The 27,583-nt window shown below is 39.5% G+C and overlaps 1 protein-coding gene across 1 annotated transcript in view; it reads left to right on the forward strand.

Moving 5' to 3' along the window:
• The first annotated feature begins 359 nt into the window (after nt 1-359).
• The window catches only part of CDC5L (cell division cycle 5 like), a 36,557-nt gene continuing 9,333 nt past the window's right edge, over nt 360-27,583 (forward strand). Inside the window, exons 1-14 of the mRNA XM_068936976.1 lie at nt 360-646; nt 3,088-3,191; nt 4,106-4,267; nt 5,007-5,134; nt 6,016-6,115; nt 6,376-6,594; nt 7,769-7,913; nt 8,448-8,636; nt 10,072-10,220; nt 12,912-13,074; nt 14,584-14,748; nt 15,348-15,428; nt 15,787-16,032; nt 18,633-18,830. Of these exons, the coding sequence (XP_068793077.1) occupies nt 602-646; nt 3,088-3,191; nt 4,106-4,267; nt 5,007-5,134; nt 6,016-6,115; nt 6,376-6,594; nt 7,769-7,913; nt 8,448-8,636; nt 10,072-10,220; nt 12,912-13,074; nt 14,584-14,748; nt 15,348-15,428; nt 15,787-16,032; nt 18,633-18,830 (2,094 nt within the window). The 5' untranslated portion in view covers nt 360-601. The remainder of the gene's footprint in view (nt 647-3,087; nt 3,192-4,105; nt 4,268-5,006; nt 5,135-6,015; nt 6,116-6,375; nt 6,595-7,768; nt 7,914-8,447; nt 8,637-10,071; nt 10,221-12,911; nt 13,075-14,583; nt 14,749-15,347; nt 15,429-15,786; nt 16,033-18,632; nt 18,831-27,583) is intronic.

The raw sequence follows: 27,583 nt of genomic DNA on the forward strand, positions 1-27,583 counted from the left end.
AGAAAAAGGACGGGTGAAGAGGTGCAGGGGCCTGAAATGTAAGATTTAAGTAACTCTTAAAATCTGGACATCAGTGTTCCAATTTTCACTCGGGCTGCCTTGTGTTAATGTGGATTTTTTTTTTTCCAAGATACTTTAGCAAAACACATTGTAAAAGTAAGACTGGTGAAATCTTACACAGCAGAGGACAGAAAAAAATGATCAGATTAAAAAAAAAAAAAGGTTAAAAAAAACCCCAAGCCTTTTCGCCGCATGGAGTTTTGTTCCGCCTCTTCGAAGCAGCCCCCGGGCGGCCACGCCCCCTCTCCTGGCCACGCCCTCGAGCCCCGCCCAGACGGCTCTGCCGCCCTGGGCTTGGCGCCTGCGCAGAGCCCCAAGCCTGGCGTCGTCCCCGTTGCGCGTGCGCGAACGGTGCCGTCCCCTCCTCCCCCCCCCCCCCCCGCGCAGCCGTTACGGCCTCCCCTTTGCGCCTGCGCCGAGCGCGCGCCTTTCCGCGGACAGCGCCTGCGCCGCGTCTCGGCCGGCCCGGCTGTGACGAGCGGCGTTTCCGTGCTTTCACCCCTTTTTCCTCTGCCGAGCTTGGTACCCCTTCGCCGCCAAGATGCCGCGGATTATGATTAAAGGCGGTGTGTGGCGGAACACCGAGGTAGGAGCCGGTTCGCTTTAATATCCTCCCCCCCGGGTTGGGGCCTCCTCCGGGATTGCGGGGGAGGGGGAAGGGGGGGGGGTCACCCTACATTAGTGCGCAAGCGCTGTGGGAGCGGTCGTGGCGCGCATGCGTGGAGGGGCTTCCGTAGTAGGGTCGTTTGCCTCCACGGCGGGGATGGGAGTTTGGGGTCTTCCTTATTCCTCTCTAGCGGGGGAATAAAGGGTTAGGGCTTTAGAAGTACCGCGGCTCTGGTAGGCTTGCTTCCCCTGCAGACTGGACCCCCCTGTTCGTCCCCTGGCCTGGTCGGCAGAGGTCGATTCAGTGCTGTTTCTCCTGGGGGTCATGTGTTTGGGGGGGGGGGGGAGGAAGCTCGGCCATGCGTAGCTCCTGGCACGCAGAAACCGCCCCCGCAGCAACTCGAGCTTCTCCGTGGATCCACCTGCACCTCGCCCTGCTCGGAGGTGTCGCTTTTCTAGGTTGGAACTTGTCCTGTACTGCATGGGCAGGGTTCTTACTCACTTGGGATATGAAAGAGCTGGAGTTCGTTCCTCTTGGAGACCCTTCCTAATGCAGAAAAGCTGAAGATAGGTATGGGCTCTTCATCTGCAGCCCAGAGTGTTTTGGGCAGAAGAATCTGTGTTGGCCGGAGTTTGAATGCACAAATGTTTCCCTGTGTCTAAAGAAAAGAAGATGATCTCTACCCTGTTTTTGCCCTCACGTTTCTTTCAGAACTATAAATAATAGTGAAAAAGAAAACAATAGTGCAAGAATTAGAGATTTCAGATTAATTTCGCTAGGTGCCAGGTTCAAAGCAAAGGAGATACTTACTTACTTACTTACTTACACAGTAAACTGTAGAACTCTGCTACTGTATACTGTGGACACTAAGTATTTACATAGTTTCAAAGAGCAGTAAGAAAAATTAATGGAAGATAAATGTCCTATGTTCTCTTAAACACCTATGCTATATAGCAGCTCTGCATCAGGAGGCTGTTGAGTTGCAGGTCAGTGGAGGAAAAGAAGTACTGCTGTGTACGTGTGCTGTTCTTATCATCTTCCATAGCTGATGAATTTTGGCAACTGTTAGAGAAACAGCAGTGGGTTAAATGGATCGTTGTTTCACCCGCTTTTGTATATCAGAGATGAAATAGAAAGCTCTTGTATTTACTGCTATTTTTATGATTAATGTAATGTGAATGTACAACATTAAAAAATACAAAAAGCGGAACTAATTGACGGTCAAAAAAATGACCGATTACTGGCAAATCGGTCTGCTATTGTCATCAGTATGGCTACTGCATGCGATTTGACAGTGAGTAGAATTCAGAAACCGAGAGAGGATTTATGGAAATTTGGGGCTTTTTTAATAGAGATTATATGAACTGCTTCCTGTAGCATCTCAAGCTGAAGCTCATTAGTTTGCAGTTGAAGCTGCTGTGCGCTGTGGGAACTGTCCGCGCTAGACAGCGAGTCTGTCACTGACGACTAGCATCTGCACTGTGCAGCCAAACAGATTCTGAGCAAACTACGTGATCTTATTGGATATAGAATAACATTCGTGGTTGACAAGGCTATAAAGAATAGCTGTGAAGTATTTAAAATACCATTTTCTGAATTGTGGGGAGACCAGAAATAATGAAGCCGTTTTTGTGGAGAAAGGGAGAGAGGAATGGATGGATGGGTTGACAAGGCAATAATTACAATTTTTAGCTTTTGATCATATCTCTATGTGTATAGTTTGATATATATGAACAGCCTGGCCTCCAAGCTGAGGTAATCCTAACTGAATCCATTACGTATTTTTCCCCATAAGCTTGTAAGCTTTCGGATCAGCATTTCTGGATGTAGCATTCTAAACATTTCAGTGGTTTATTTTAGGATTTATTTAGAATAGAGGAACTTCATATTTTGTGGTGTATTTTTTTAACAGCTTTTTCCATTTATAGGTGAATATTCCATCGCAACACAGGTTTGCATTAAAACTTGCAAAAAAACCCACTTCAGGGCGTTATTTAAAACAAGCCACCTCAGAGGATCTATCCTAATTTTTTTTTTAATGTTCTATCACTGTCAAACAGATAAACACCTCCCTGCCTCTTTATTACTATTCTTTGAAAAAGACCTACAGAACCATCAAAAACTGCATGCGTAAGAACGTTGAAACTATTAATTTTGAAAGTTCTGTCAAGCCTGCGAAGTAGGCCGCAGTGATCATTCCTAGTCTTTTTCATTCAGTCTCTATCAATTTCAGTGGGTTTTGGAATACAAATTCTCATGCATCTTGAAATAAAATGTGGAAAAGAAGCAGTAGTGCTTTGTCGTTTCTAGTGGGTCAGCCCTTTTTATGAAACTTACTGCATTCTCTTCTGCTTCAGCTGAGTCTTTCCGCTTTGCGAGTTTTGGTGATCCATAACAATATACATAATTTCTGTTTTAAGGATGAAATTCTGAAAGCAGCTGTGATGAAATATGGCAAAAACCAGTGGTCTCGTATTGCTTCTTTATTGCATAGGAAATCAGCAAAGCAGTGCAAAGCCAGATGGTAAGTGAGAAATACCATGACTGGGAATATGAAATTCATAGTTACTGTGAATTTAGAAGTTACTGAAGATTGATTTATGCCCATAGAGGAACAGTGATTTTAGTTTGAGTTCCATTTCTGTGGTTATTGCAAATTCCTATTGCTTAAAAGGAATATGAAGAAAAATAGCCAAGCGTTCACTTTGCAAGTGATGGCAGTGTCCTCAAGTACAGAATCACCGAATTTACATACATAATTTTTCTTCTGTATTTACAGGTGTTTTAAATCAAAAGAACTGCTTTCAATGAAGTATAATTGTCAAATAATTATTTACAGATAATTTTCTATTTTTTTGATGAGTTTGGCATGAGGATCAATATTTAGAAATTACACTGCCATATTTCAAGTTACATCAAAAATGGTAGCATAAAAGCGATGCAAATAATGCAGCATGAATCCACTTAAGGATCAGACTTAGTTTCTCAAGTATTGAGCTGCACATACTTCTCAGAATGTTTCTGCGTAAAGGTAACAGTACTGACACAGTTAAAGATAAATAAGACAACTCTTAGAAGGATCCAGACCAAACAAGTCTACCATTTTTGGTAACTTTGGTTTTTGTGAGTCTTACCTTTCTTTTTCCGAGTTAATTTTGTGACTCTGCTTTGTCAGAAGAGAGAAAAGGAATGGAGGAAGAGGCAGTATCTGTAGGAAAAGTGGTGGGTTAATAATACGTTTTAAAGTTCAAATACTTATATCATGAAAGTACGTTGTAGTAACATCCTTTTATACCAAAAAAAGTCTTAAATATGTATATGTGTCAAGATTACGAAATCTTATTGTAGTGATGCTCAAAAACACTGTTATAAGTTAATTTAAGATAGATCAATGGATAGCTTGCAACTGTCCCTCTTAACTATTGAACTTTTTAACAGGTACGAGTGGCTAGACCCAAGCATCAAAAAGACAGAGTGGTCACGGGAAGAAGAGGAGAAACTCTTACACCTGGCAAAGCTGATGCCCACCCAGTGGAGAACCATTGCCCCAATTATTGGAAGAACTGCTGCACAGTGTTTGGAACACTATGAATTTCTGCTGTGAGTTACTGTTCTGCTAGAGGTGCATAACAGGAAAATCTGTGCAGTTTGTTGTATTGCTGTGTCATTCTCTTCTCCCAGGATGCTGCAGTACAGTGGTTTCAAGTTGGCTGAGGTCTTTTGTAAGCAATCCTTCCATTTTTGGTTCACTTGGGAGTTTTTTTGACTGGCTGATCAGCGTGAGTGTGTGTGTGTGTGTATGTATGACAGACAGACAAAGACAGGAAAAAAGACAGAAAAGACATTATTGGAATGTCTGAATGTGCAGCCATTATCTTAGTACAATGCAGAGAGTTTCTTTGGGGCAGGAGAAGAGAAGGAAAGTACTGTCTTCTTTTGTGAGCTTTTTTAGTTCTGATGTGATTGGTAGTATTTAAAAGCATAACGGGAAACTCTTGAGTATTCATGCTGTCACACTGCTTGATTTCTTGTTGAACTTTAACAGATTACAAGAGCAGAGTTCACTACTGTCAACTTTGTCAATTTTGTATTTTATATAATATTACGTTGTTGTAGTATAATATTATGTAGTTTCTTTCTGCTAACTTAACAATTATTTAGGTAACTGTACCATGTTTGTGAATCTTTTCTGCAGTGAGTAATTGTGTAAAGTTTACTGTATGGTATGGTGCAAGCATATTTTTCTCGGTCAGTCTATGGGATGTTCTAAGGAAGAGATGGCTGTTGTCAGGCCGGGGAAAACAGAAAGTTAATTGTGATATATATGATGCATTTTCAGGGACAAAGCTGCTCAGAGGGACAATGAGGAAGAAACTGCTGATGATCCTCGGAAACTTAAACCTGGAGAAATTGATCCAAATCCAGAAACCAAACCAGCCAGGCCAGATCCTATTGATATGGATGAAGGTAAGAAAGGAATTTATTTATTGTTTTTTACAGAAAGCTGATCTCTGGAATTTTTCTTTTTACACACTTGTAACCATAAGAAAATCCATAATGGAAAAATGGGAACAAAATTTTTTTTCTTATTTTTCCTTCAGATTTTGTCTTATTTCTGTATCTGACCAGTCTGTTTCTACTCTTTCGGGTTTTCTGTTCCTTTTATTAGTATGTTTCATACCTTCTCATCTGTCTTTGTTATCTCTTGCCTTGGCTGGCTGTTCTTTGCTTTGACAAGTGCCTGCTTGTGATCATTCTTATTTCTGTATTTTTATCTTTTCCCATCAGCTAAAACCTCCCAGGTGAATCCCTACCGAACCATAACACTAAAAGCTTTTTTCCTGTACAGTGTTATGGACTAAATACTGAGCTTTGGTAAAATTCTGTGAATGGGCTGAGAGGTTTTTTGTTTGTTTGTTTTGTTTTGGAACAGCCACAGATTCACAGTTATAGTGCTCTGCAACCAAAGGCCAAATATAAAATGAAGTTACCAAGTTCCACTAATATAGTACTCTTGGATCTAGATGTAAATGAAATTATAATTTCATTAGTGTGCTCAGTTTGCTGCCTCTTTCTTTACATGCTCGGATTCGATGCAGAAATTAGTTGAATCATTTTCAACATTTTGGCATTTTTTTCTTGAAGTCTTGCTTTCATCTGGCTGATGGTTTAGAAAATGTTTTGGAGAAACTTGGAGAAGACTAGGGTTTAGAGATCATGCAGAATTCCTGTGAAAACATTGATCCTTGCTGCTTTTCAAGAGTACTTTCTTATCTTAACATCATCTTTTCCCTTACTCCCATATTTAAGTGCAGAGTTGATACCTGTATTTATCTGTACTTCTGCAGATGAACTTGAAATGCTCTCTGAAGCTAGAGCTCGTCTAGCCAACACACAGGGAAAGAAGGCCAAAAGAAAAGCAAGAGAGAAGCAGCTGGAAGAAGCTAGGTAAATCTATGCTTACTTTTATATAGTGGGACTCCTTTCTTTCATTGACTTTTGAGCATTTACAAGGCATAAAGTCAGGCATAGGCTTAAGTCTTTGCAGAATCAGAGATTTTGATAGTAATTTTGGACAGTAATCTGTGAATCTATTCTGGTATAAATATGTGCAGCCTCTATCACAGCAACAGCTGGTATCAGCTCTTAGGATACAGGAGTTGCTTACAGGTGTGCGTTTTAAATCATGTATTACTGTGTTTCCTTAGACGTCTTGCCGCTCTCCAGAAGAGGCGAGAACTTCGAGCTGCTGGGATTGAGATCCAGAAGAAAAGAAAAAAGAAGAGAGGAGTGGATTATAATGCAGAAATTCCATTTGAGAAGAAACCTGCCCCAGGTTTTTATGATACATCCGAGGAAAACTATCAGTCGCTGGATGCAGATTTCAGAAAGCTACGTCAGCAAGACCTGGATGGAGAATTAAGATCGTAAGTGTGTGTGTGTGCGCTTATGTATTATACTAAGTAGAGAAAACTGTGTAGAAGTATATGCATAAAAAATAAATGTAGGTCCTGGAAATGTCTGAAATATGATGTGGGCAGGAGTTGTATTTTCCATAGGACAGATTGTAGCACATGCTGCTTCTAGCTTTTCAGTCTCATGTTTTTTTGTTTTTTTTTTTTTACGAAAAGATTTAGTTGACTTTTTTTCCATGAGAATAAAGGTCTCCACACTCATTCTTACTCAATGGAAATCGTTAAGATGTTTGTTTAGGTTCATCTTCTTTCAGCAGTAGGTTCACTCATAATAATTTCAGTTCTTCCTGAACAGCTTTATAAAAATTGCTTGCAGGAGTAGCTTTTACTTGTTTTACTATTACTTTTGATGGTGGTATTCTAATATTTTGGTATAATGTTATTAACCAGAATCTCCTTAAATGCTTAATCTCCCCCCTTCCAAACATGCACTAGAGACATTAAGTGCACGTCTTCATCAGCAACAGTATGGCACATACTTAATTGTACAATTGCATTCACATTACTTCTGCCAAGTGCTTTTTATTGAGAGAGCAGATCCAGTACTATATCCGGTTTAGCTTATTAGCTTTTCATGTAATTAATTCTTTCTGTATGATTCTTAGTTCAGAGAGTCTGACAGGAGCTTCAGACTGCTATAGTTTACTAACCTGTAATTTCACAGGCTCACTGCATTGCTGTTTGAAGAAAGTAACGTTCGTTAAACACCAAAGAGAACTTAGTTCCTGTATCCCACAAAGAATGTGATCCTTCCTTTATCAGCCTCAGGAGGAAGAGGGACTGCTCATATCCAGATTCCAGCTATCTAAATTCTTGGACTGACATATTTTCTTACTCCAGTGTCCCTGTACTGACTGTAGCTGAGGCAGCCACCCGTTGCCTAATTCTGTAATTCGAAAGCATTACCTTGCTTTGTTACTGTAAGTTCTGCTGCGTGATCTGCAGGCTGTATCTAATCATATAACTTCTAAACCACAAGGTGGTTCACTCTTCCTGCAACATATTTTATTTCAACATATCCAGCATTTGATTAGGGCTCTCTCTGCTCTTTAATTGGTTTGCTTGTTTGTTTTACTGTGCGGCTGTTCTTTGTGTTCTAAAACGATTATCTCGTCCACAATGACAGTGAAAGGGAGGGAAGAGAGCGCAAAAAGGACAAACAACATATGAAACGGAAAAAAGAATCAGACTTACCTTCAGCTATTCTACAGACCAGTGGAGTGTCAGAGTTTACAAAAAAAAGAAGTAAACTAGTGCTTCCAGCTCCTCAGGTAAACTGCATTGATCAATAAATAACTTGTAAGGGTAATGCCAATCAACAATTTCTATTTTATCAGGAGGATCTGGTCGTCATATTTTATCTTGTAGCACCTTGGAATTTGCTCTTTGCTGGAAGACGTGAGCTGACCAAAACCAATGGGCTTATGCATATGCGGAAGACTTATCTCGGAGTGATTTCTAAGCAAGGGTTATAGGAAAATGTTGGGGAGAGGTGTTGTGTTATCATATGTTAATGCCTTCTGCAGCATGTAATTGGGTTGTCTCTTGTGACCATGACATTTTGGAGACTGGTGGTTTTTGGTTTTTTTTGTTTGTTTGTTTTCTTGGATAGACATAGTCAGTAACCAGCTAGACAGCATTTTAAGTAATACTGTCCACTGTACACCTGTGAAGAGGATAAGGGTGAGAAGAAGCCATTCCGTAGTGCTGTCGAGAAAAAAATGCCAAGTATTTTCTGACATGCAACTTAAGGATTATGTTCTTCTAAAAGTAATGCATTGTTTGGTGTTGTTTTCCTTTTAAAGATATCTGATACAGAACTTGAAGAAGTTGTAAAAGTAGGCCAGGCAAGTGAGATTGCACGGCAGACTGCTGAGGAATCTGGAATTACAAACTCGGCTTCCAGCACTCTTTTGTCCGAATATAATGTGACGAACAACAGCATAGCCTTAAGGACTCCCAAAACTCCAGCAGCACAAGACAGGATCCTGCAGGTGAAGTATAAATTTATAGAGCAGGCTTTTAGTTTAGTGCAGTGATGAATTGAATAGGAGATGTAAGTACCAAAGAAAGCACTCCTTAGATTGTGTGCAATAATGGTGTTTGAATTGGTGCATGATCCGCAAGACACGTGGAAAGGGGTAGAAGCAGATCCACTTCTATTTGATCAGTCGTTTGGCACCACACATCAAACCATCATGATTTTTTTATTATTATATATTGCATATAACTTTTAGCATTCAGCACTCTTGCTGTTCTGTATAATTCTCCTTCTCTTGTATGCTTTCAGCTGCAAAGTTTGTATATTGTATTTATGTCCTTAAAACAAATTCTTGCATATCATTTGATACTTAGTTTTCTCATTCAGCTTCTCTTTCAATTAATTAGAAATAGTTAACTGAGATAATGCAAGTACATTTTGTTAGCACTTTACTGGCTTAAAAATACTGAAGACTAGGATTATCAAAAACCTACCTTTGCAACCTCTGGGTTATTTTTGGATTGCATTGATTGTATGAGCGAGTGTCTGGGTTGTTCCAAAAACTGGTAGTGATATGCATAATATTTTGTTAGGTTTGTGGAGGTGACTAAATGAAATCAGTGCAGCCAGTCTGTAAAAATACAAAACATGCTGGTTTGATAACAAGTGGTGTTTCATTAGTTTTTGTTTCGTGATAGATTATTGTGATCTGCAGACTCAGGAACCTTCTCTTTGCTCGTAAGTCTCGGTGCAGTGTTTGCAGAAATGGCCACACGTGTCGCCTTGGGGTGGAGTACTCTGACATCACAGAAGCTACAATACCCGAGGAGATGGATTAATAGTATTATGTGAAGATAGTTGCAGTATGGAATTCTTTCATTATATCAACTTATTTTCAAGGTCCCCAATTCTTTATCACCGAAAAGACAAAACATTTTTAAAAAAAGAGGGTATTCATAAAAGCCCTCACGGACCAGAAATCTGAAACGCAACCAGGTATTTGGGAACCTTCTGTTTGAAGTGCGATCTGGATCAACTTATGCCTTCATTGACATTGGTTTCAGAAGGCAAGCATACTGTTCCTTCTGAAAATCAGGATCCTTAGGCTAGTTTGAGTATTCAGTCACGAATGAATTTTGCACATTTATGGAATCTGCCAAACTGAAGGCAGCTGAAATGCTAGGCAACCCACTCATTTTTGGAATTCCGGTATATTATATAGTTTACTGGAAATAAAGATTAAAATCCTTTTCAGCTGAACTGTAGGGTTTGTAAGTACCGTGTGTATAGGTCTTAAAGTTAAAAAGTGTTAAATATTTTCCACAGACTATTTTGATATTGAAATAGCTCTTTGCATTTCCTATTGCTTCTGAATCTGTCAAACGTGTATAGCAGAGAGTAACTCTGAAAGTCTTAGTGGTGTAATGCATGTGTTTTCTGTTACACAGGAAGCGCAGAATTTGATGGCTCTCACGAACGTAGATACCCCCCTGAAAGGAGGTCTTAACACTCCCTTGCATGAAAGTGACTTTTCAGGGGTAACCCCACAGAGGCAGGTTGTTCAGACCCCAAATACCGTCCTTTCCACACCTTTCAGGTAAAGCAAACTCTTCTCTAATGGCTAACTGGCTGTACTTGCATCTGGTGGGGTGGAGGAAGCAGATTTCAGTGTATGAAATAGTAGGATTTGATAAATGCTTTATAACCAATTTCAACCTGCTTTTATTTAAAGCCCTATTATAAAACTTTCTCATTCTTTGTATCTTTGGCAAGCTCAGCCACATCACCTTCATTTATGTTTGTACAGAGTATAGTTCACTGGGATTTTGGTCCAAGGTGAGGGGCTTCGGTGGTTGGTATTAATTATGCTGAAGTATTACAGGAGTATAAATAGTACGGTGGAGCGTCGTTCTGTGCGTGGATCCTAGCCTTTCCAAAGGGTTACCTCTGTGTCGAAGGTGTGGGAGGTCTCCTAGCCAAACCCACTTTGAACCCTTGAAAAGCTGGGGTAAATATTTTATAAGCCATATATATCTCAAATAAAATATTTCTTATCCTGCCAATCTAAATATTAGGGAATTGTTGGTTTAACTCTTACAGTGGGTCCTGAATAAATACATATTGCACAAATGCCAAATACCATGGAGCTAAAAAATATTACATACGATATGTTTTGTCTGCCAAATTTTTCAACTCGGGTTCTAATTTTAATTGTATCACGCTAGTAGGAAAAGTGGAGAATAAAATAAAAGGAACCTTTATGGCAGCTTCTTAAAAGCAGCTTCATTTTATTGTTTAAAAAATTGCATGCAGAAGCCCTTCTCTTGTAATTGGATCTACACAAGTTAATCCTTTTCTGGAGATCTGCTGAAGTCAATGGAATGCAGAATGAATATAGTTTGGCCTGGAGTGATCTGTCTGCAGATTTGGATTATTTTGTATTACTGAAAGAGGTGTGTTGTGGTGGTGGTTTTCTTACATTTTTCATTTTTAGCTTCTGAAGTTCAGGTTTGTACATGTAAACAGGGTAGTTTTGTGTTGAATTTGTCTGCTTACAGAAATGCCGTATCAGTGTGAAGATCCAACATCTTGAGCAGAAAAAAAAAATCTGTGAAGTGGTTAAAAATGAATAAAAGGAAGGCATATTTGTTTTAGGAAACAGAGTAGTGAAGTAGAGTAGCATGTAGTTATGTAGCCCGACAGATCAAGTACTTTATTTAGTACACTTTTTTCTGTGATAGTATGAGATTTGTAATATTTTGGTAAAATCTATTGAAAGGCAAGAGCTTCCATAAGAAGTCTTACAACATCATGTGTTGTAAGAAAATTCTTAAATGCTCTTGAAAATTATAAGAGGGTTTTAAACATTGCACGGAACTGAGACAACTGTGGGAAGTGGAGAGCGAGAGAGAAACACTGGCCTGGAAATTATTTCTTCTAGGAAGTCGGAATAGTTTTTTTCTGCTAGTATAATGAGCAAAGTAAATAGATCCTGTGAAACATTTATATGAAAACATAAAAACTAATTTGGCTATTTTTTCTAAATGTTACCCTGCAGATATCCTTACTTTATCTTAAATGTGAGATCATGAAAATCTATGTACAACCGCAGGCAAAGGGAGAAGGAATTGCTTGCCATGCATGCACTCACAGACATACCCAGTAAACGGGTCACTACGTTATCCCTCCAAATAGGAGCAGTAGCGTGTGTCAGGCTGTATATGCAATTGTCTGTGTCCACCATTATGGCATCTTACGTCTTATTTGTGAGACTGACGTTACAGAATTACAGTAACTAGTAGCAGAAATGATGTATTAAATCATCTCATCCAGTCTATCTCTGCCAGGATTATTCTCTACAGCACACATTCTTTTCATTGCTGTGTGAAATTTCAAGTTAATGTAGATGGCTGCCTTAACCAGGCTTTTTTCTACAAGATTTTCCCCTTCCTGATCTTGTTTCCTTTCAGCATTCAACAGCTTTTTGTCTTTCTTTTTTTTTCTTTTTTAATTACTGTGTGAAACGTCATCCTAAGTCGGTAAAGGAAAACTTTGAAGTATCTATATCCAAGGCATCATCTGCGTGCCTTATAATCCTTCATGTAGTTATGCCCCAATAGCTTGTTAGGATAGAGACAATATTTTTTCGCAGTCTAGAGGAAAAGGAACTGAGGCCCAGAAGGTCTGAGACTCCATTCATCTTGCCTGACCTTAGGTACTTAGAAGTAATTAGTGTAATGTAAATACTCCTTCAATAATCAGTGAAAGGAAAGAGGCATCTTCAGAGTGATTCATGCCATTGTAAGATGGCAAGGTTGTTAAGCAAGATGATTTCAGAGTGAATGACTTGCCCCAGGTGGCAGTGAAATCGGAGGTTGCAATTAAATCCGGATTGCTGAATCCTGAAGTGGTGTCTGGTGACCAGGTAATCTTTTCTCTCAAAAGCACTGGTGGGAAATGGTGTTGGAGTAATTTGTGAAACTTCTGTTAACATAGTGACATGCCTAGATTTAGCTTGACGGGTCCTTCGTTGCACCTTGACAAGTGTAAACGGTTTGTTTGTTCCTTTTAATCTTGTATTATGGTTTCACTGTCTCAAAATCTATATTGAATTTATTAACTGCACAAACAATGAATTTTACTGTAAGTTTTGCTTATATTGATTTTTATTATTTTATTATGTATTTTTATTATAAATTTTATTAACTATACATTTATATAGCATTTGGACATTTGAAATAGAGCTCTTTGGGGAGGGGGGAAATTAACTGTATCTACATTTTCTTAGAACACCTTCTCAGGGACAAGAAGGCTTAACTCCTCGTGGAGGACTAACTCCGAAACCTGTAGTTAGTACAACGCCTGGTAGAACTCCGCTGCGCGATAAATTGAACATCAACCCAGAAGAGGGTATGGCAGATTACAGTGACCCATCTTATGCAAAACAACTGGTAAGAAGTACATGAGAAGTGGAGATGAATAGATTTTCAGGAATGTTAACTACTTATCTCCTGAACAGAATTTTGTTTTATAACAAGTGTTATTTCTACCACCTGTCTACAAGTCTGTGCTCATCACATGATAAAATCAAATCTTTGCATTGTTGTATCATCAAGAATTTATTTGAAAGAACAGAATTTTCAGAACAGAAGTTCAAAACAGCTTTGACAGCTTTGAGTGTGCTCAGTGGAAGCACTCCAGGACTAGTCATCAAAGAAGATGTAATTAAGTTTCAGTTCTACTTGTGTCTTTGAAGCTGAGCAGGAAATACTCCCGTCTCAAGGAGAGATTCATTTTTTTCTTGCGATCCCACTCAGCCCTCAAATCCCTCATCATCTTCACTTCCCGATTTACCTATAGGACCTTTTCATCAGTCTTTCTTGTTGACAACATTGAGTTAAAGGAGTTTAAAATTTGCCATTAGCAGCACTTGGTTTCGAGATGTCCAGTAATCTGAGTCCCGTCCAGATTCTTTCATCGCCTTTGGCAACAGATGTTTCCATTCCTGGATATTCAGCCAGATGTACCCTGCCAATTAGACATGGTATAAAAGGGCATATAACTAATAGGTAGCACCTTGAGAACTCCTTTTATGTGGCTGATTCTGCAGCCTTAACTGTGGCTTTGGATATCTCCCACCAAAGCTATTGACGTTTTTCTCTTTGGGCTAGCTAAGAGTATCCACTCAAAGTTTTTGGCCTGCTCTTCTCACGAAAGTAGCTCTTTGATTCTAGAATTTCAGATTTTCCCTTAGCATAAAGGACAAGGTTTATTTGATGTCCTTACACTTATTTTGGTTCTATCTTAGCCTTTTTATGGTAAGCCTGGCTTTCTGCTGTTAGAAGGAAAAATGGGGTTTCAGTTTCCTGGTAGACTTCTCAGGCTTCCAGATATGCTGCTCTTTGGTCGTTTTTGTACTAGACCACAACTCCCAGATCTGTGAGCAATTGCATGGGGAAAAAAGTAAGGTCTGAGGGAGAATATTCCAGGTAGGCTTGCCAAGTAGACCCGTGTGCATCATCACTGTGGACAGATTCTCATGCATCGTTTTGAGTTTCTTGAAATGCATGTCTGTGTATCCCCACTGTTGCCCTGAAACTACCAGGAAGTGAAAAGCAGTGTTTTACTTCCTGAATATTTTCCCCAAATTGTGCATGAAAGTTTTATTAGCTGTCTTTAAGTGAGTTGTATGTTGTCTTGTAGCATCAGAGACTTCCTGTGCTCAACAGTGCATAATTCTGAGTTAGTGGTCAGTAGGCTAATCTGGATTAGTAATGGTGCCCCCTTTTGTCAGATCCCCCCAGAAAATTGGTTTCTGTTGGCTTTGTAGCAAACTAAGATTGCCAGATGATCTTACTTGCACGTCGTTTGTGTCTGTTAATGTAGGTGAATGGAATTTTGCCCTGTCATGTATCTGTGCATGAATTCGGAAGCATTATATCTTACTGCTATTTCAACAGGAAAGAGAATCTCGTGAGCACCTGCGCCTTGGGCTCATGGCCCTTCCTGCTCCAAAGAACGACTTTGAGATTGTTTTGCCTGAAAATGCGGAAAAAGAACTTGAGGAACATGAAGTAGATGAAGCCTTCGTAGAAGATACTGCTGATGTAGATGCTCGCAAGCAGGTAGGTATATGTAACGCAGCTAGTGCCTTTGTTTGTTCTCTATATGTTTTTCCCATAGTTCCATACGTGTTTAGTGGATGTGCTATAGTTCCTACAGAATCGTAATGTTAGATGTACTTGTTTTCTTTGCTGCCATCGGCGTACATTAGAGACATACAGGCTAAATCAGTCTCTCTGAATCGTTTTCTTAATTCATTAATGTTATGAGTTATGCATCATTTTTTATAATTAAGTCTTTAAGAATATGTGTGTCCTGCCTCCTGCTTTTGTCCCTCAAAAAAATGAAAATATAGTTTAAAGCAGAGGTATAGGCTTAATTTTAAGCACATGAATATTATGCTTTTTGCAGTTTCAGGTTATTCTTTTAAGTGATAATAAGTGATAGTCTGCTGTATTCTTTCTGTTAACTTTAGTGGCACTAAATATTGATGTCATCCTGTAGCGAGTTACCTGTTACTTGGCTCTGGCTTTGTAATGTGATATCTTTATCCTGTGAGGAATCTTAGCTGCAGTAATGAACTAGTATCTGTGTCACTCATTTGTAGGAAGCATCTGATTGTATTGCAGTAGCTGGAGTAACATTTAGCGTGTTTGTCTAGGCTATCCGCGATGCAGAGCGTGCAAAGGAACTAAAAAGAATGCACAAAGCTGTTCAGAAGAATCTGCCACGGCCCTCAGAAGTAAGTGGAAACCACGCTCACTTTTCAAAAAGAAAAACAGAAATAAAGGTTACATTGTGGGAAGAAATACAAACTAGATGGATCATGAAAGAATGAAATTATCACTTGAATATGCTCATTTCAGCATCATGGGAGACTTTTGCAGTTAAACTGTCGTTGGATATTTCATATGCACAACTGAAAACAAAATTGGGTGTTTGGATTACTATGCCTGTGTCACACAGCAAGGATTTTTAGCACCTGTTCTCCATGGTTTGACTGATGTATGAAACTTCTGCTCAAATGGAAGTATGTGAATGTAATGTGGTTTTTGGTGATGCGCGATGCTTCTGAACGTTTTTCTTTTATTTCTCGTCAGGTTAATGAAACTATACTAAGACCTTTAAATGTGGAACCACCTCTAACAGATTTGCAGAAAAGTGAAGAACTAATAAAGAAAGAGATGATTACTATGCTTCATTTCGATCTTTTACACCACCCGTTTGGAGAGCAGCCTACGAGTAAGAAGGGGAAAGGCCCAGGATTTGGAACCAACAGTGCAGAACATATGGCTTACTTGGAACAAAATCCTTATGAGAAGTTCTCCAAAGAGGATCTCAAGAAGGTGAGAATTGTGTGGCCTAAATACTGCTGACATAAGGTCTCGTTGCGTCACAATCCTGCCACCTTTCGAAAAAGGTGGATTCAAGCCTGCCCAGAGCTTAGTTGGAAGATCTCCATAGTGCTGTATAAAGAGGCTGTAGATAATTAAGTGGACATACTCTTTCCTGTGAGCTGATGTTAATCTAGACACTCAGCAAGATGATGAGGATCTCATATTTGTTCAGAGACATTTTCTTTTAGATAACAATTTTAGATGTGTTCTGATTGATTATCATTTTGAGTATCCCCCAACAGTTATCAAATTCTACTTTGTTCCTGTAAAGTAATGTTAAATGACTGAAACTTTAATTACATGTGATATCTGCCCTCTCCTGGCTGTATAGTTTGTTAATACAGAAGTATTAAGTATCTCTTTTTTTTTTTTTTTTTTTGATAGCGTTGCAGATCGAGTATGACAAAGGTGGCAAGCTTAAAACTTGGAGCAGCAAATCAAGCAGTTTAATTGTAGTTCTCAAGCTTGATCTAACAGATCTGCGCTAGTGCAGAGCATGGTGGGGCTGTGGCAATTGATCTTAAAGCATACCTAGAGTGCTGAATAGGCAGAGCAGGTTGTCACTGAAAGAGCTCAGTAGGCTGTCTGGGCAATCTGTCCTGTTTTGCATTGTAATCCCAAGTCAGACAGCAGTCCTGTACCGTGGATTCTAGTTTGGGATGTTCATTTATTTAAATAGCTACAGATGTTCTATTTTGCCACCAAGTGAGAGAGCGTTCACGCACGTAGTGCTGTGTTAGCGCTTTTGAAGAATTTTACCTGTGAAGTTTTACCAGTAGCCTTTGGCCAAAGGCTTACAGGAATAAAAGTGAATGAAAAGGACAAGTCACGTGCCACCCAAGTCATCTCAGTTTTATGTGGACTCTGGCTATCTGAGACTTATGTTTTGAACAATAGCTGTGGTCTCAGCACCTAAATCGTATATTCTTTAAAGTGACTCTTAAGGAAATACGAACAGATTTTAGATCTGTCTCCCTGAGCATATCTGACTCATGCTTCAAGAGCCTAGAATAAGAAACACTGAACAGTATGTACTTCCAATTTGTAGTTCAATGAAAAATTATACTAGAAGATTTCTTAGCAGAAGAAATTAAAGATGGAAAATGCAGTTAGATCATGAGTTTCACTGCCCTGCCAAAGTCAGATTGTTCCCTTAGGAGCACTCTCCGAGTGCTTTCTCTGGTTTGTTTTGAAGTGCAGCAAGAATTGGGTTTTCTATCACTTCCCTTAGAGACTATTACACAGTCAGTAGTTTTTGTCTGGAAACTTTCTTCAGAGTCCCTGGAAGTTTTCCTTCTTAACTGATAGGCAGAGCTTTTTTACGTCTTTGCTCCTGCTTGCTACCTAACGTTTATAGTAATATCCCCTCTTCGTCTAAAATCAAATGAGTTTATGATGAACGAAGAAGCTTTCCTCTCTCTGAGCTTTCATCTGGGGCTTGGGGTTTTTTTGTTCTGCTTTATTTCTTTATTCATTTTGTAGAACATCTTCCTACTAAAATCCCTTCATAGAATGCTCCTTTTCCTGATGTGTAGTCCCCTTTTGGGAAGGATTAGCAGTGATGCTAAGCATGGTCCTCTAAGCTCATAAAGCTGTGGAACTCTTTGGCTATCACAACTAGATAGTCTTAAGTTAATTCCTCACAGTGTACAAATAGCAGATAGAAGCTAATGGAAAGTGAACCTTTTTTTAGCAGTGTTTGATGCTTGAATTAGTTACTTGTCAATACACTGTTATAAAAAATAAGTCTACTTGCTATGATGAGATATGTGATATGGAAATTTTGGTGCACATGTAAATCTGTTGAAAGGGAGGAGGTGCACTTGCAATCAATGAAGTCCAGATTCGCAAAGACGTTTAGGCCTTAAGCTCCAAATAAAATCTGGAGGTGCCTACATAGTTTTGTGGACCAGACTATTTGCTAAAAAGTTATAGAGTTGTGAGAACAGCATAAATCTTTTCAGTTCACCTTAATTTACTTCATAAACTGCCCTGGGAGCAGCAGAATGCTCGAATCTTGCAACAGAAACGCAGAATAAGCAGAAATGTTTTACAGTCAGAGGGTTCTTTCCTGCACTGGAGCTTATACAGCTCATCCATTGAGATTTAGAGTTTACTTTCCAGATTGTGTGGAGAAAGGCAAGCAAAAGGAAATGAAAAGTGAGTTTTATTTCAGAGAACAGCTGCTTCTGCATGTGCAGTTCTCCCTCCCTTCAAGGTCCTTGCTTTTCTCTCTGTTCTTCTGCAACAAGATGAGGTATCTAGCTGTGCCACTGCTTTCATTAGCTATAGCAGAGTGATGTCAGGTTTGGCCAAATTATATAAAATGAGGGATTGTTGCGCTGTGAGTAGCCTCCTAGCCTGGGTTTCATTTATAATCCACAGCATCTGTGTTAGATTTCATAGTTAGCTTAACCTGATGGTGAGCTTTTAGTATGAAAAGAGGAACTGCCCCTGCGAATTGTACGCTGAAGGATTGAAAACAACAAGAGGAATTTTCTTGTATCCTGTGTATTGTAACTGCAATTTATTTCTCATCGTTCCAACAGGCACAGGATCTACTGGCACAAGAGATGGAAGTGGTAAAGCAAGGAATGGGGCATGGAGAGCTCTCAAGTGAAGCTTATAACCAGGTGTGGGAAGAGTGTTACAGCCAGGTGTTATATCTGCCTGGACAGAGCCGCTACACAAGAGCTAACTTGGCCAGCAAAAAAGACAGAATAGAGTCACTTGAAAAGAGGCTTGAGGTTGGTATCACTTTTTCTCTGCTTTTATGCTTTTTATTTGTTTGGGGTTTTTTTGTTGTTTTGTTTTGTTTCTTGAATAAGAGTTACAGGTTATTCAGGTCTCTTGGTGGAATTCCGTTTGAAAAGGTTGGTAAGAAATTCTACAAGGGACTTTGTAGATGCTGTTGAGTTTTAAATCATCTTCTCTCATCCTGCTCCTTCTTAAAGTATTCCTAGATTATTCTCTACATAATTTCCCTTTGCACTATTAAATATAAGACTCCTTACCTTCTTATCAAGTGGAGAGAAAGTCAGGCTCTATACTGTTTTAATTCCATGTGAATTCCTTGTTATTTTCTTGATCCCTGCTATTAATGGACCACATACCTGATCTGTCTAGTTTTGCACTTTGTCTCTGCACTTTGAGTGCACTTCGCACTCTGATAGTCACCAGTATGAGATATGTCAGAGAAAGATGCTTTAAAAAAAAAAAAAAAAAAAAAAAGGCAAGCTCCCACCCCAAAAACTGTTCTCAAGTTCTCTTCTGAATTCCTTATGCTTAGGGCTTGTTTTCTGATTTATGAGAATTTCTGGCATATACCTTCCAAATACTTTACCATTGACAATTACATAAATAAAAGTCCAGACCTGCTGAATTCTTGCCAGACTGGCATCCTCTACCAACTCCAGTAATCCCCTAAAAAAAGAGGACAGTGGATGTTGTGATTCCGTTCCACTTTATCCGGAAATACTAGGTTTCCTTATCTGTATATTGTAAACTCAGAGTTTGGTGTTGTGTGTTTGCTTAACAAGTTTTTTCTGCCAGTATAAAATGCCAGAGTTTAGATAGCAACCTCTCACTAATATGTTTACAGTTTGAGTACTATAGGAGGGCACTGGTACCAGGATAGCAGCAAGTGAAACTAGACCCTTCTCTGCTTTCAGAACTGTACAATGTAGCATTCTCCAATGCCATCTTGCTTTTTACATCGGTTTATTCGAATTGTAGCAGTCCAAGGCCTTGACTCAGCAGCGCAGTGAAGACTGGTAAAATGTTCTGGGATAGAGCCAAATTCTGCCCTTCCTTGGATTGCTGTTCTTCCTTTGAGCTACTCCTTAGACTGTTTCATATGTTTATCCTCAAATCTATTTCTTGTCTTCCATGTCAGCTCTGCCTACTTCCTCTGTCTTACTTGTTGCCTGTAGGTAGAATACAGTATACCTGCAAGTTAGCTGGTTGAGACTAAGCTGCAAGGAAGACACGTGTATGCACAGCCTCCCCCAATCAGGTTAATGCCCTGATCCATCTGGAAAAAATAAAATGTTTGCAGATTACTCTTACTTCTCAGATCATCTTCCTGATCCAGTTTGTAACGTGGCTTTGTGGACTCCTATGCTAACACAGTGGGATACTGAGATTGGGTGACCTTTTTTAGGGTTTTTGTTTATTTCAGCAGCGCTAGCTCAAATTATTGTCAGGCTGTGGCTAAGGCTTTGGGGTCTGGGGGGTAAAGAGCAAATTTGCAGTTTCCTGATATGATCTGTTTGTGGAAGGGGAAGGGAGACATCATCTGAGGTATGCTGCACAAAGTAGAAAAAAAACATTCAAACTTTTTGACATTGATTTTTCCGTGCCCTGTCCCATCTTCATAGTATTTCAGCCAAATACGCCCCACAAAAGGCAAAAATGCACAGCTTTCATGAGGCAAAATAAGCTAGTTTTAAATGGTTTCTTCCTGCAGAACATGTGTTAGTTCAGACTTAAAAGAAGTTACTGACTGTTCTTCAAAATACCATTTCAGCCTAAAAGTTTCTTTAAATTATGCAGGCACGAGACTTTTCTTTTTCAACAATAAAAGGAAACTCCATTTTTAAAGTACTATTGTGTTTAACATGAGCATACCTCCTGTTGCTAGAATAAACCTTGTTGAACACCTTACTACCACAGAAATAAACCAGAAAGGCTGACCTGTCACTGATGCATATATATGAAATACAGAGTCAATGTGTATTCTGCAAAGTCTGTCTGTCAAGAATGCCCTCCACGTATGCAACTTGGCAGCTCTTACTGAACTATTTGGGCCAGGAGCAGTTCACGTCCACGTAGCTTAATTGCTGGATTATGCTGCTGCTTAACGTTAATAGAAGAGCGCTTGTCATGCTGCTGCTCACCCAGCAGAGAGCACCGTTGCCCTGCTGCTGTACGCTGCCTGCTCCTTAATGCTTTCACTCGCAGAGGCTGCTCTACTGTATTTTCGTGAAAACGGTATCCAAGTACAGCAGCACCCAGTTTGCATGGCAGCAGGGGCTGTGCTGGCATCATGCCAGCAACCTGAGGGCTGTACCTAATTTGTGTACAAATGCTTTTGAAATTTAAATATCTTATGCCCAAAACTACATTGGAAGTGTGTTATTAAAGTTGCAAAGACAAGCAGTCAAAAGTTGGGGAATGCACAAGCAGCCTTACTCTGGCAGCCTTAATTTGCTATGCATACACATTATGAGACATTCTTTAATTACATGATTACAGCCTAGTTTTTCCACAGACTCATTTACTGCACTGGGTGAATGATGCTTGCTTAATGAGTAGCTATTGAGTATTTTGTTTTCTCTTTATTGTTTGGTGTGTGGCCCTGTGTTTTTATGCGGCATATTTTTTTTTCTGAAGTCCGAATTAGTTACTTCTGTGTGGCCTTTCGTGCGCTGTTGATCTCTGTTCATCTCCTCCCAATATTTCAGTGAGGGGTTGTTAGTGGTACACTCATTAAGGATACTGAGGCAAAGAAAGTAAGATCAAATCTTCCATTCATCAAACTCCTGTTGCTTCCATTCACTCTATAAGCGCGCATTGCTCTGTAATCACAAGACGGTCACCCAGAAAGCAAAGCACAAATCAGAGGGCTAGTGTGTGAAGAATGTGATTTCATGTATTTACCCAACATTGCATAGAACGCCATAGAAGAGCTAATTAACAAAATCCACCCCTATCTATGTCCAGTTGCTACGATCATGGGACTTAAATGTCTCACTAATGCAGCTGCCTGTCTTCAGATCAGCTGGGAGCTTCAAGCAGTGCTGGAAAAGGATGTAATTGCTTGATGCACAGGTAGAGTGAGAGACCAAGCTTGTGTGCATCCTCAACTTACCCCACACCCCAAATCGGTCAGGTGCCCAGGGCCAGCAGAGCTTCCTGTACCCCAGAACTACAGGTGCAGTGAAAATACTACAGTGCCATCTGCTAGCGTTTGTTGAGTGGAGGTAGAATCTCGGTAGAGTTAAGTTTGAGCTGAAAATCTCTCCCAAGCGCGTGCAAACTGCAGTTTATTGTGGTTCGGTAGCTTGACCTATTTAAAAGGTTCTTCTCAAAAGCAAGGAAGCATATAGTTTTCGACGTATCGGTCACCAGCTAAATCTTTTTTTTTTTTTTTAATAATAAATAAAAAGTTTAAGGAACAAATGAATATACAACCAAAATGAAAGCACAGCAATAATTTTTTTTCCTCTACCCCCGTTCTCAAAAATGGCAAAACCACGTTCATTTTAGTGTTTTTTCCAAGGAAAATTATCTGAAAGCAATATCTGTTGAAACAGATATTTTAATGGGAAGTATCATGCAATCTTAATGAAAAGCAGGGATATTAGCTCTGCTTTCAATACCCCAGGATATTTACTTGTACTTTTACTTCCTTTGAGAGAGGAGTAGAAGCAGTAAAACACTTTGCCAGCAGCAGAAACTGATGTTGGTCAGCTTTTGGGACTGCCTCTTCCCCCTCAGACTGATCTATAGGTAAAAAAATGAGATTTTAGTGGTATTTGCTAGAGACAGCTGCACATTGGTAGTCACTGTTTAATACTTCCATATGGGACTGCTAACACCCTGCAGATCTGGTGCAAAAAAGCCAATTATTTCTAGTGCTGTCTTCACTGCTTAGAGATTACTGGGTGGATTGATGGCAGGAACGAATGGTCGTCTTTCTCTTCTTGGCTTCTTTTCACTGCCTGAGTGATTTAGTGGTGGTAGTCTTGTATCTGCTGACATGACGTTTCTCTCGCTAAAACTGCGATATCACAAACAGATTTGTGCTATTATCAATGGGCTTGGGCAGGCAAAACAGAGGAATTGCGGAGAGCTTCTGTTTGTTGAGATACGCTGTCCAGGCGTAATCGGCAATAATGCGCAAATTAGTGATAATCTTAATATTGGAATGTACTGCTATACATTAGTAACACTTTTCATTATTATTTTGAGCGTTTTGGGCTCTTTGAAAATGATTCTTGCTTTGCTGAAGAGTGTTACAAGGTTCATAGATGAACTTCATATTCCCAGTAGACATTTTCAAACCCATGCAAGTTAATCCCTGTGACCTCTCTGTATGTCTGTGGTACAACTTAGATTTGCTTGACTGCAGGTGGGATTTTTGATCTTTCCAGTAACTTCTAGAAGTTTAGCACACTTACTGAAGGCTAGACTAGCCTGCAGGGCTAATCCTTTCAGGAATGGGAGTTCTCTGATGTGCACGGTGGCATTTAGTTCTGCTGCAGTTCTCTACAACACTTGGTACTTCCTTCTCTTCCAGGCAGGCTATTTATGAAATGAAAATATTCCTACCTAAACTTCCTAGTTTAACATACGCCCTATCAGGTAAAATGAGGTAGTAGAGGCATTTATCTAACAAGCTAGTTGCTTCCTGTTGTAATTCAGAGCATAAAAACTTCTTACCAGCATTACTCTCTCCTTGAAGAGAGTTCTTAATGTTGGCTTGTAGCATACAAATACTTTTCTACCGGTGTGGTAGTTAAGTCACCATTTCAGTTGATTGCTAAATTGTAAACGTTATTGAAAATCTACAGGAGAGCAAACTCTAGTTAGATTGTATATGCAAAGCATAGTGAATGATCCATCCCACAGTAAGATTTGCAATATCTTGTGTAACCACAATGTGTACTAGAGCTGTATTGGCTAGTGCTCTTCTCTTGGTTGCTATTTTGTACATAATCCTAATGAACAAGATGGTAATTTAGCAGACCAAAGAGGCCTTTTTTGCTTTTCATTGCAGCCCAAGCCCTCTGAAGTAGCTTTCACTGGAAACCAGTATCTTAGCTGGATTATTCTATTGCATGCCATGCTCTCTTACAAGGTGTTTCAGTTTACTGGAGACTGTACTTTTATTTTCTCTAGTTTAAGTGTTTCTAAAGCTTGCAATTTCCATTGCATTTTCAGGTGTGCTGTTATTGAGTTAACTACCCGTAGAAAATAAGAGAAGAAATTGAATAAGTATTTGTAAGAGAAGTTAGTCATAAGACTAAAATATGGTGGGATCTATGGAGAAACTGAGCAGTAAACTTTCGTGGTCAAATGTATTCATTCGTACTACTGCATTACATTAGTGAAATCCCCCTTTTTAACTAGGTCTGTGGAAATACGGTCGGCATCAGAGGGTCACGTCAGGCTTATCAGTGTTCTTGAATGTCGGAATGTAATAGAGAACTGACTGTTTGTGCAAGACAGTTAGTTGTGTCTGATCTCTGCTTAATGTACAGTTGATCATCAGTTTCCAAGTCTGTTTAGCAAAGCGATTTTGGAGAGAATATACTTGTACAATGTAAATGAACAGCAGATCCTTTAGGAATCATCCTTATTTGTGTGGGGAAACGTTTTAGCTGCTGCCAGAAAGGGACAGTGCTATTTAACTCTCTCCAGCTGCCCCCTGCCATTACCTCTGCCCTTGCCTCAGTGCTTTTGTAACTCTGCAGCAGTCTGGTTCAGTCCATTGAACTGGTACAAAATGAATTATTTATAGATTAAGAAGCAGGCCCCTTTCCACAGCAGCTAGCTGATAGATCATCTTGGCTGTAACAGCAGTCACAGTTTTGTTTGCAAAATTTTGGAATATATGTGGGATCTATAATGAAGTTACTAGCCATAACCTAGCTGATGAGGAAAGCAGTAAATAAGTTATTCTACTGCCCATTATCATTGATGTCTGCAATAAGAAAAAATATCTTTTAAAGAAAAATAAACCGATTTAGCCTGAAATCTTGAGTTTTCTTTCTAACGCAACTGAATATTCAGTCCTTGGTTTTGAGCAAGTCCCATGAGTTCAGATTCAATGCACCTTGTTTTTAGCTTTCTAACTAAAGCAAATGGGATAGGACTGTAATTGCCTTAGGCTCCCTTCATTGTTGGTAGAGAGACAAGGCACCTCCTGAGAGCACCTTGGCCCACTTAAGCATTGGATTTCCCTCTTGAGGCTCCTGTTTTTCTCTTTTGATTACAGAGGCACCTAGAGTGCATCAGAGAAGTGAAACAGAACTAGGTCTAAATGCCTCTCTGTCCCTGGAACAGCAGTAATGCCTGCCTTATAGGCCACTGCAGTTTTGTTTGTGAAGCACTTGTAGAGCTGTGATTGAAAATCATTGTCTAAAACTGTCAAATTTTAAGTGCGCCTGTAATACCTGCAGAGCAGTGGTCTTTTCCAATCACAGTTTGTTGAGTGGAGCTGGAACTTTGCATCTTTGTGTGTGGCAAGTCTGGAAAAAAAAACATTATCCGCTATGCTTATGATGAATTCATTTAAACTAGAGACTTTTTGTTTTTTCCCCACAATTTACATTTGCAGTCAGAAGCTCCCCTCCCCCCAACCTGTCTTCATCACCAGGAGCATATTCTGGGGTTTGAAGTCTGCTTGGGAAGGAGGAAAGAGATCCGATTTTATTCAAATCTAAGTGGGCCTCTAGGACTTCAACTCTTAGCAATGACATTTCCCATGCTGCCAGTTGAACAGCTTCGGGAAACAGAACTATTCTTCTGCTGTTAAACTGTTATTTTCAGAGGGAAGTGCAAATAGTTGATTTTTTGTACCCAGTCTCTTACTAGTAAGACTTTGGGACCTTTGGAAGGAAGCAGATGGATGCTAGTAGGAGAGTCTTCAGATTAGCCTGGTATGTTGTGCTAGCCTTTGTTCTTCCAAGGTCATGATGTCTGTAGGATTGGATAGCTCTTCTATGCAGAAACAAGCCTTTATCCAGTTGATGGACTTGATGCTATGAGTGTAATACTCATTCATTCCATGTCCCTAGTCCAGGATGTGCCAATACATCTAAATGGAACAGGAAATGGACACTGAAAAAAAAAAAAATTCTTTAAAAATGAAATTATATTGGGTAGCAGTTGCTCATAGTGCAGTGCAAATTCCTCCCTCACCTGCAGTCTTTAAAACCATTAATTTCTTATGTGTTGTTGTGGTGAAATCACATTTGAAAACGTAATTCACAGTGGGAACCTGTGTGTTTAGCAGTAAAGTTCCGCACTGACAGAGCTCTTCCTTGCGGAGAGACTTTGCACACCATCACTATTGAAAATTATTTTTTGACAGAGAAACATATAAATTAATATGATCTGTGGCTGGAAGCCACCTAACCTGCAGCTGTAGAGGCTGTCCTAATGCAGAGCAATCTCATGACTTGTGAATATCGTGCCAGTGGGAATTGCTGCTGCTGAAGTAACTTGCAGCACTGCTGCTTGCCTAATGATAGCTGTGGGAACGGTTTACTAGTGACTGCTGCAAACTGTTAGCTCAGTTACATCAAGTGGCTTCTGTCAGGTATTAAGGGGGAACCAGGCTATCTGCTGACTTGTTTATTGCACGAGCTTCCACAAGATTGTTAACCTCTTCTGTGGAAGAAACCAGTGCGAGACTCTGGATTTCCAGGGACAGTTTTTGAAGGTAGTTCTGCACTCATTGCCATATTTTCTTATCAGACAGAGCAGTAATCCATTTGCTTACAGCTGATCAAAGCTGCTAGCTTGAGGTGGTTGTTCCTGTTATCCTGTTGTAATTTTTTTTTTTATTAGAGATAGATGGAGAGATTTCAGAAAAGCTTAGTAAAATTATATTACTTGTTTTTTCTCTTTAATCTGTGCTCCTCTACCTGTGTCCCTACTGCGATCGTGATACTTGGGTATCACAGATAATACTGCTAGTCTGAGAAGCGATTCCCAAATAAAGGTACTCAAAAGCAGCTCTAATCTACCTCACTTTAGATCAACAGTGATTGCTAACTTATCCAGTCATTTTCTGTATTATTATACATCTAGATAATTGGATGCTGTGAATTTATATGGGACTGCTAGCTCTCGACATTCTGTGTACCCTCTTTAGTCAAAAACCAGTCCAACCAACTCATATTATGATGTTTGAAGGCGAGTTATCATAATTCCTGAAATACATTTCACAATGAAATTACTGTTATTAGTTTTGACTCTGGATAGAAAGGATAGTCTTCTGCAAATAATTCATGCAACCAGCCTTCTACAATGAATCATAGTGTTATATTATCTGCATAATAAAGTACAAAATAGGAGTTTATCCTGAGGCTTCCCTGTTTAACTGGGAAAAGGCAGCTTTATATCTCTGTATAATCTTATGAACGTTTGGACTACTTTCAGTTCTGAAGTTGCGGTTGTATATGGCAGTACTTTAAATTAGGGGACACTTAATGGCTCAATTTTTTAATGAAGAACTCAATGCGATCTCAGTTAGTTAGAATTAAGTCATACTTTGCCATCTCAAAATTATGCACTCTGTCCCTTTTTGACTGCTTTGATACTGATCAATACCTTCTCTTTTTAATGATCCTTTATCCTAGTTACATTAAGTATCATCTTCAGTGTCACAGCAAAATGCTGAAATTGCATTAAGCCCTGGAATAGATACTGTTGGTTAGCTGAGCTAATGCTAATGCTGAAGAAGTCAGTTTGATAGATTTGAGCC

Source organism: Struthio camelus, chromosome 3 (genome assembly GCF_040807025.1).
Source record: "Struthio camelus isolate bStrCam1 chromosome 3, bStrCam1.hap1, whole genome shotgun sequence".
NCBI classification, from domain to species: domain Eukaryota; kingdom Metazoa; phylum Chordata; class Aves; order Struthioniformes; family Struthionidae; genus Struthio; species Struthio camelus.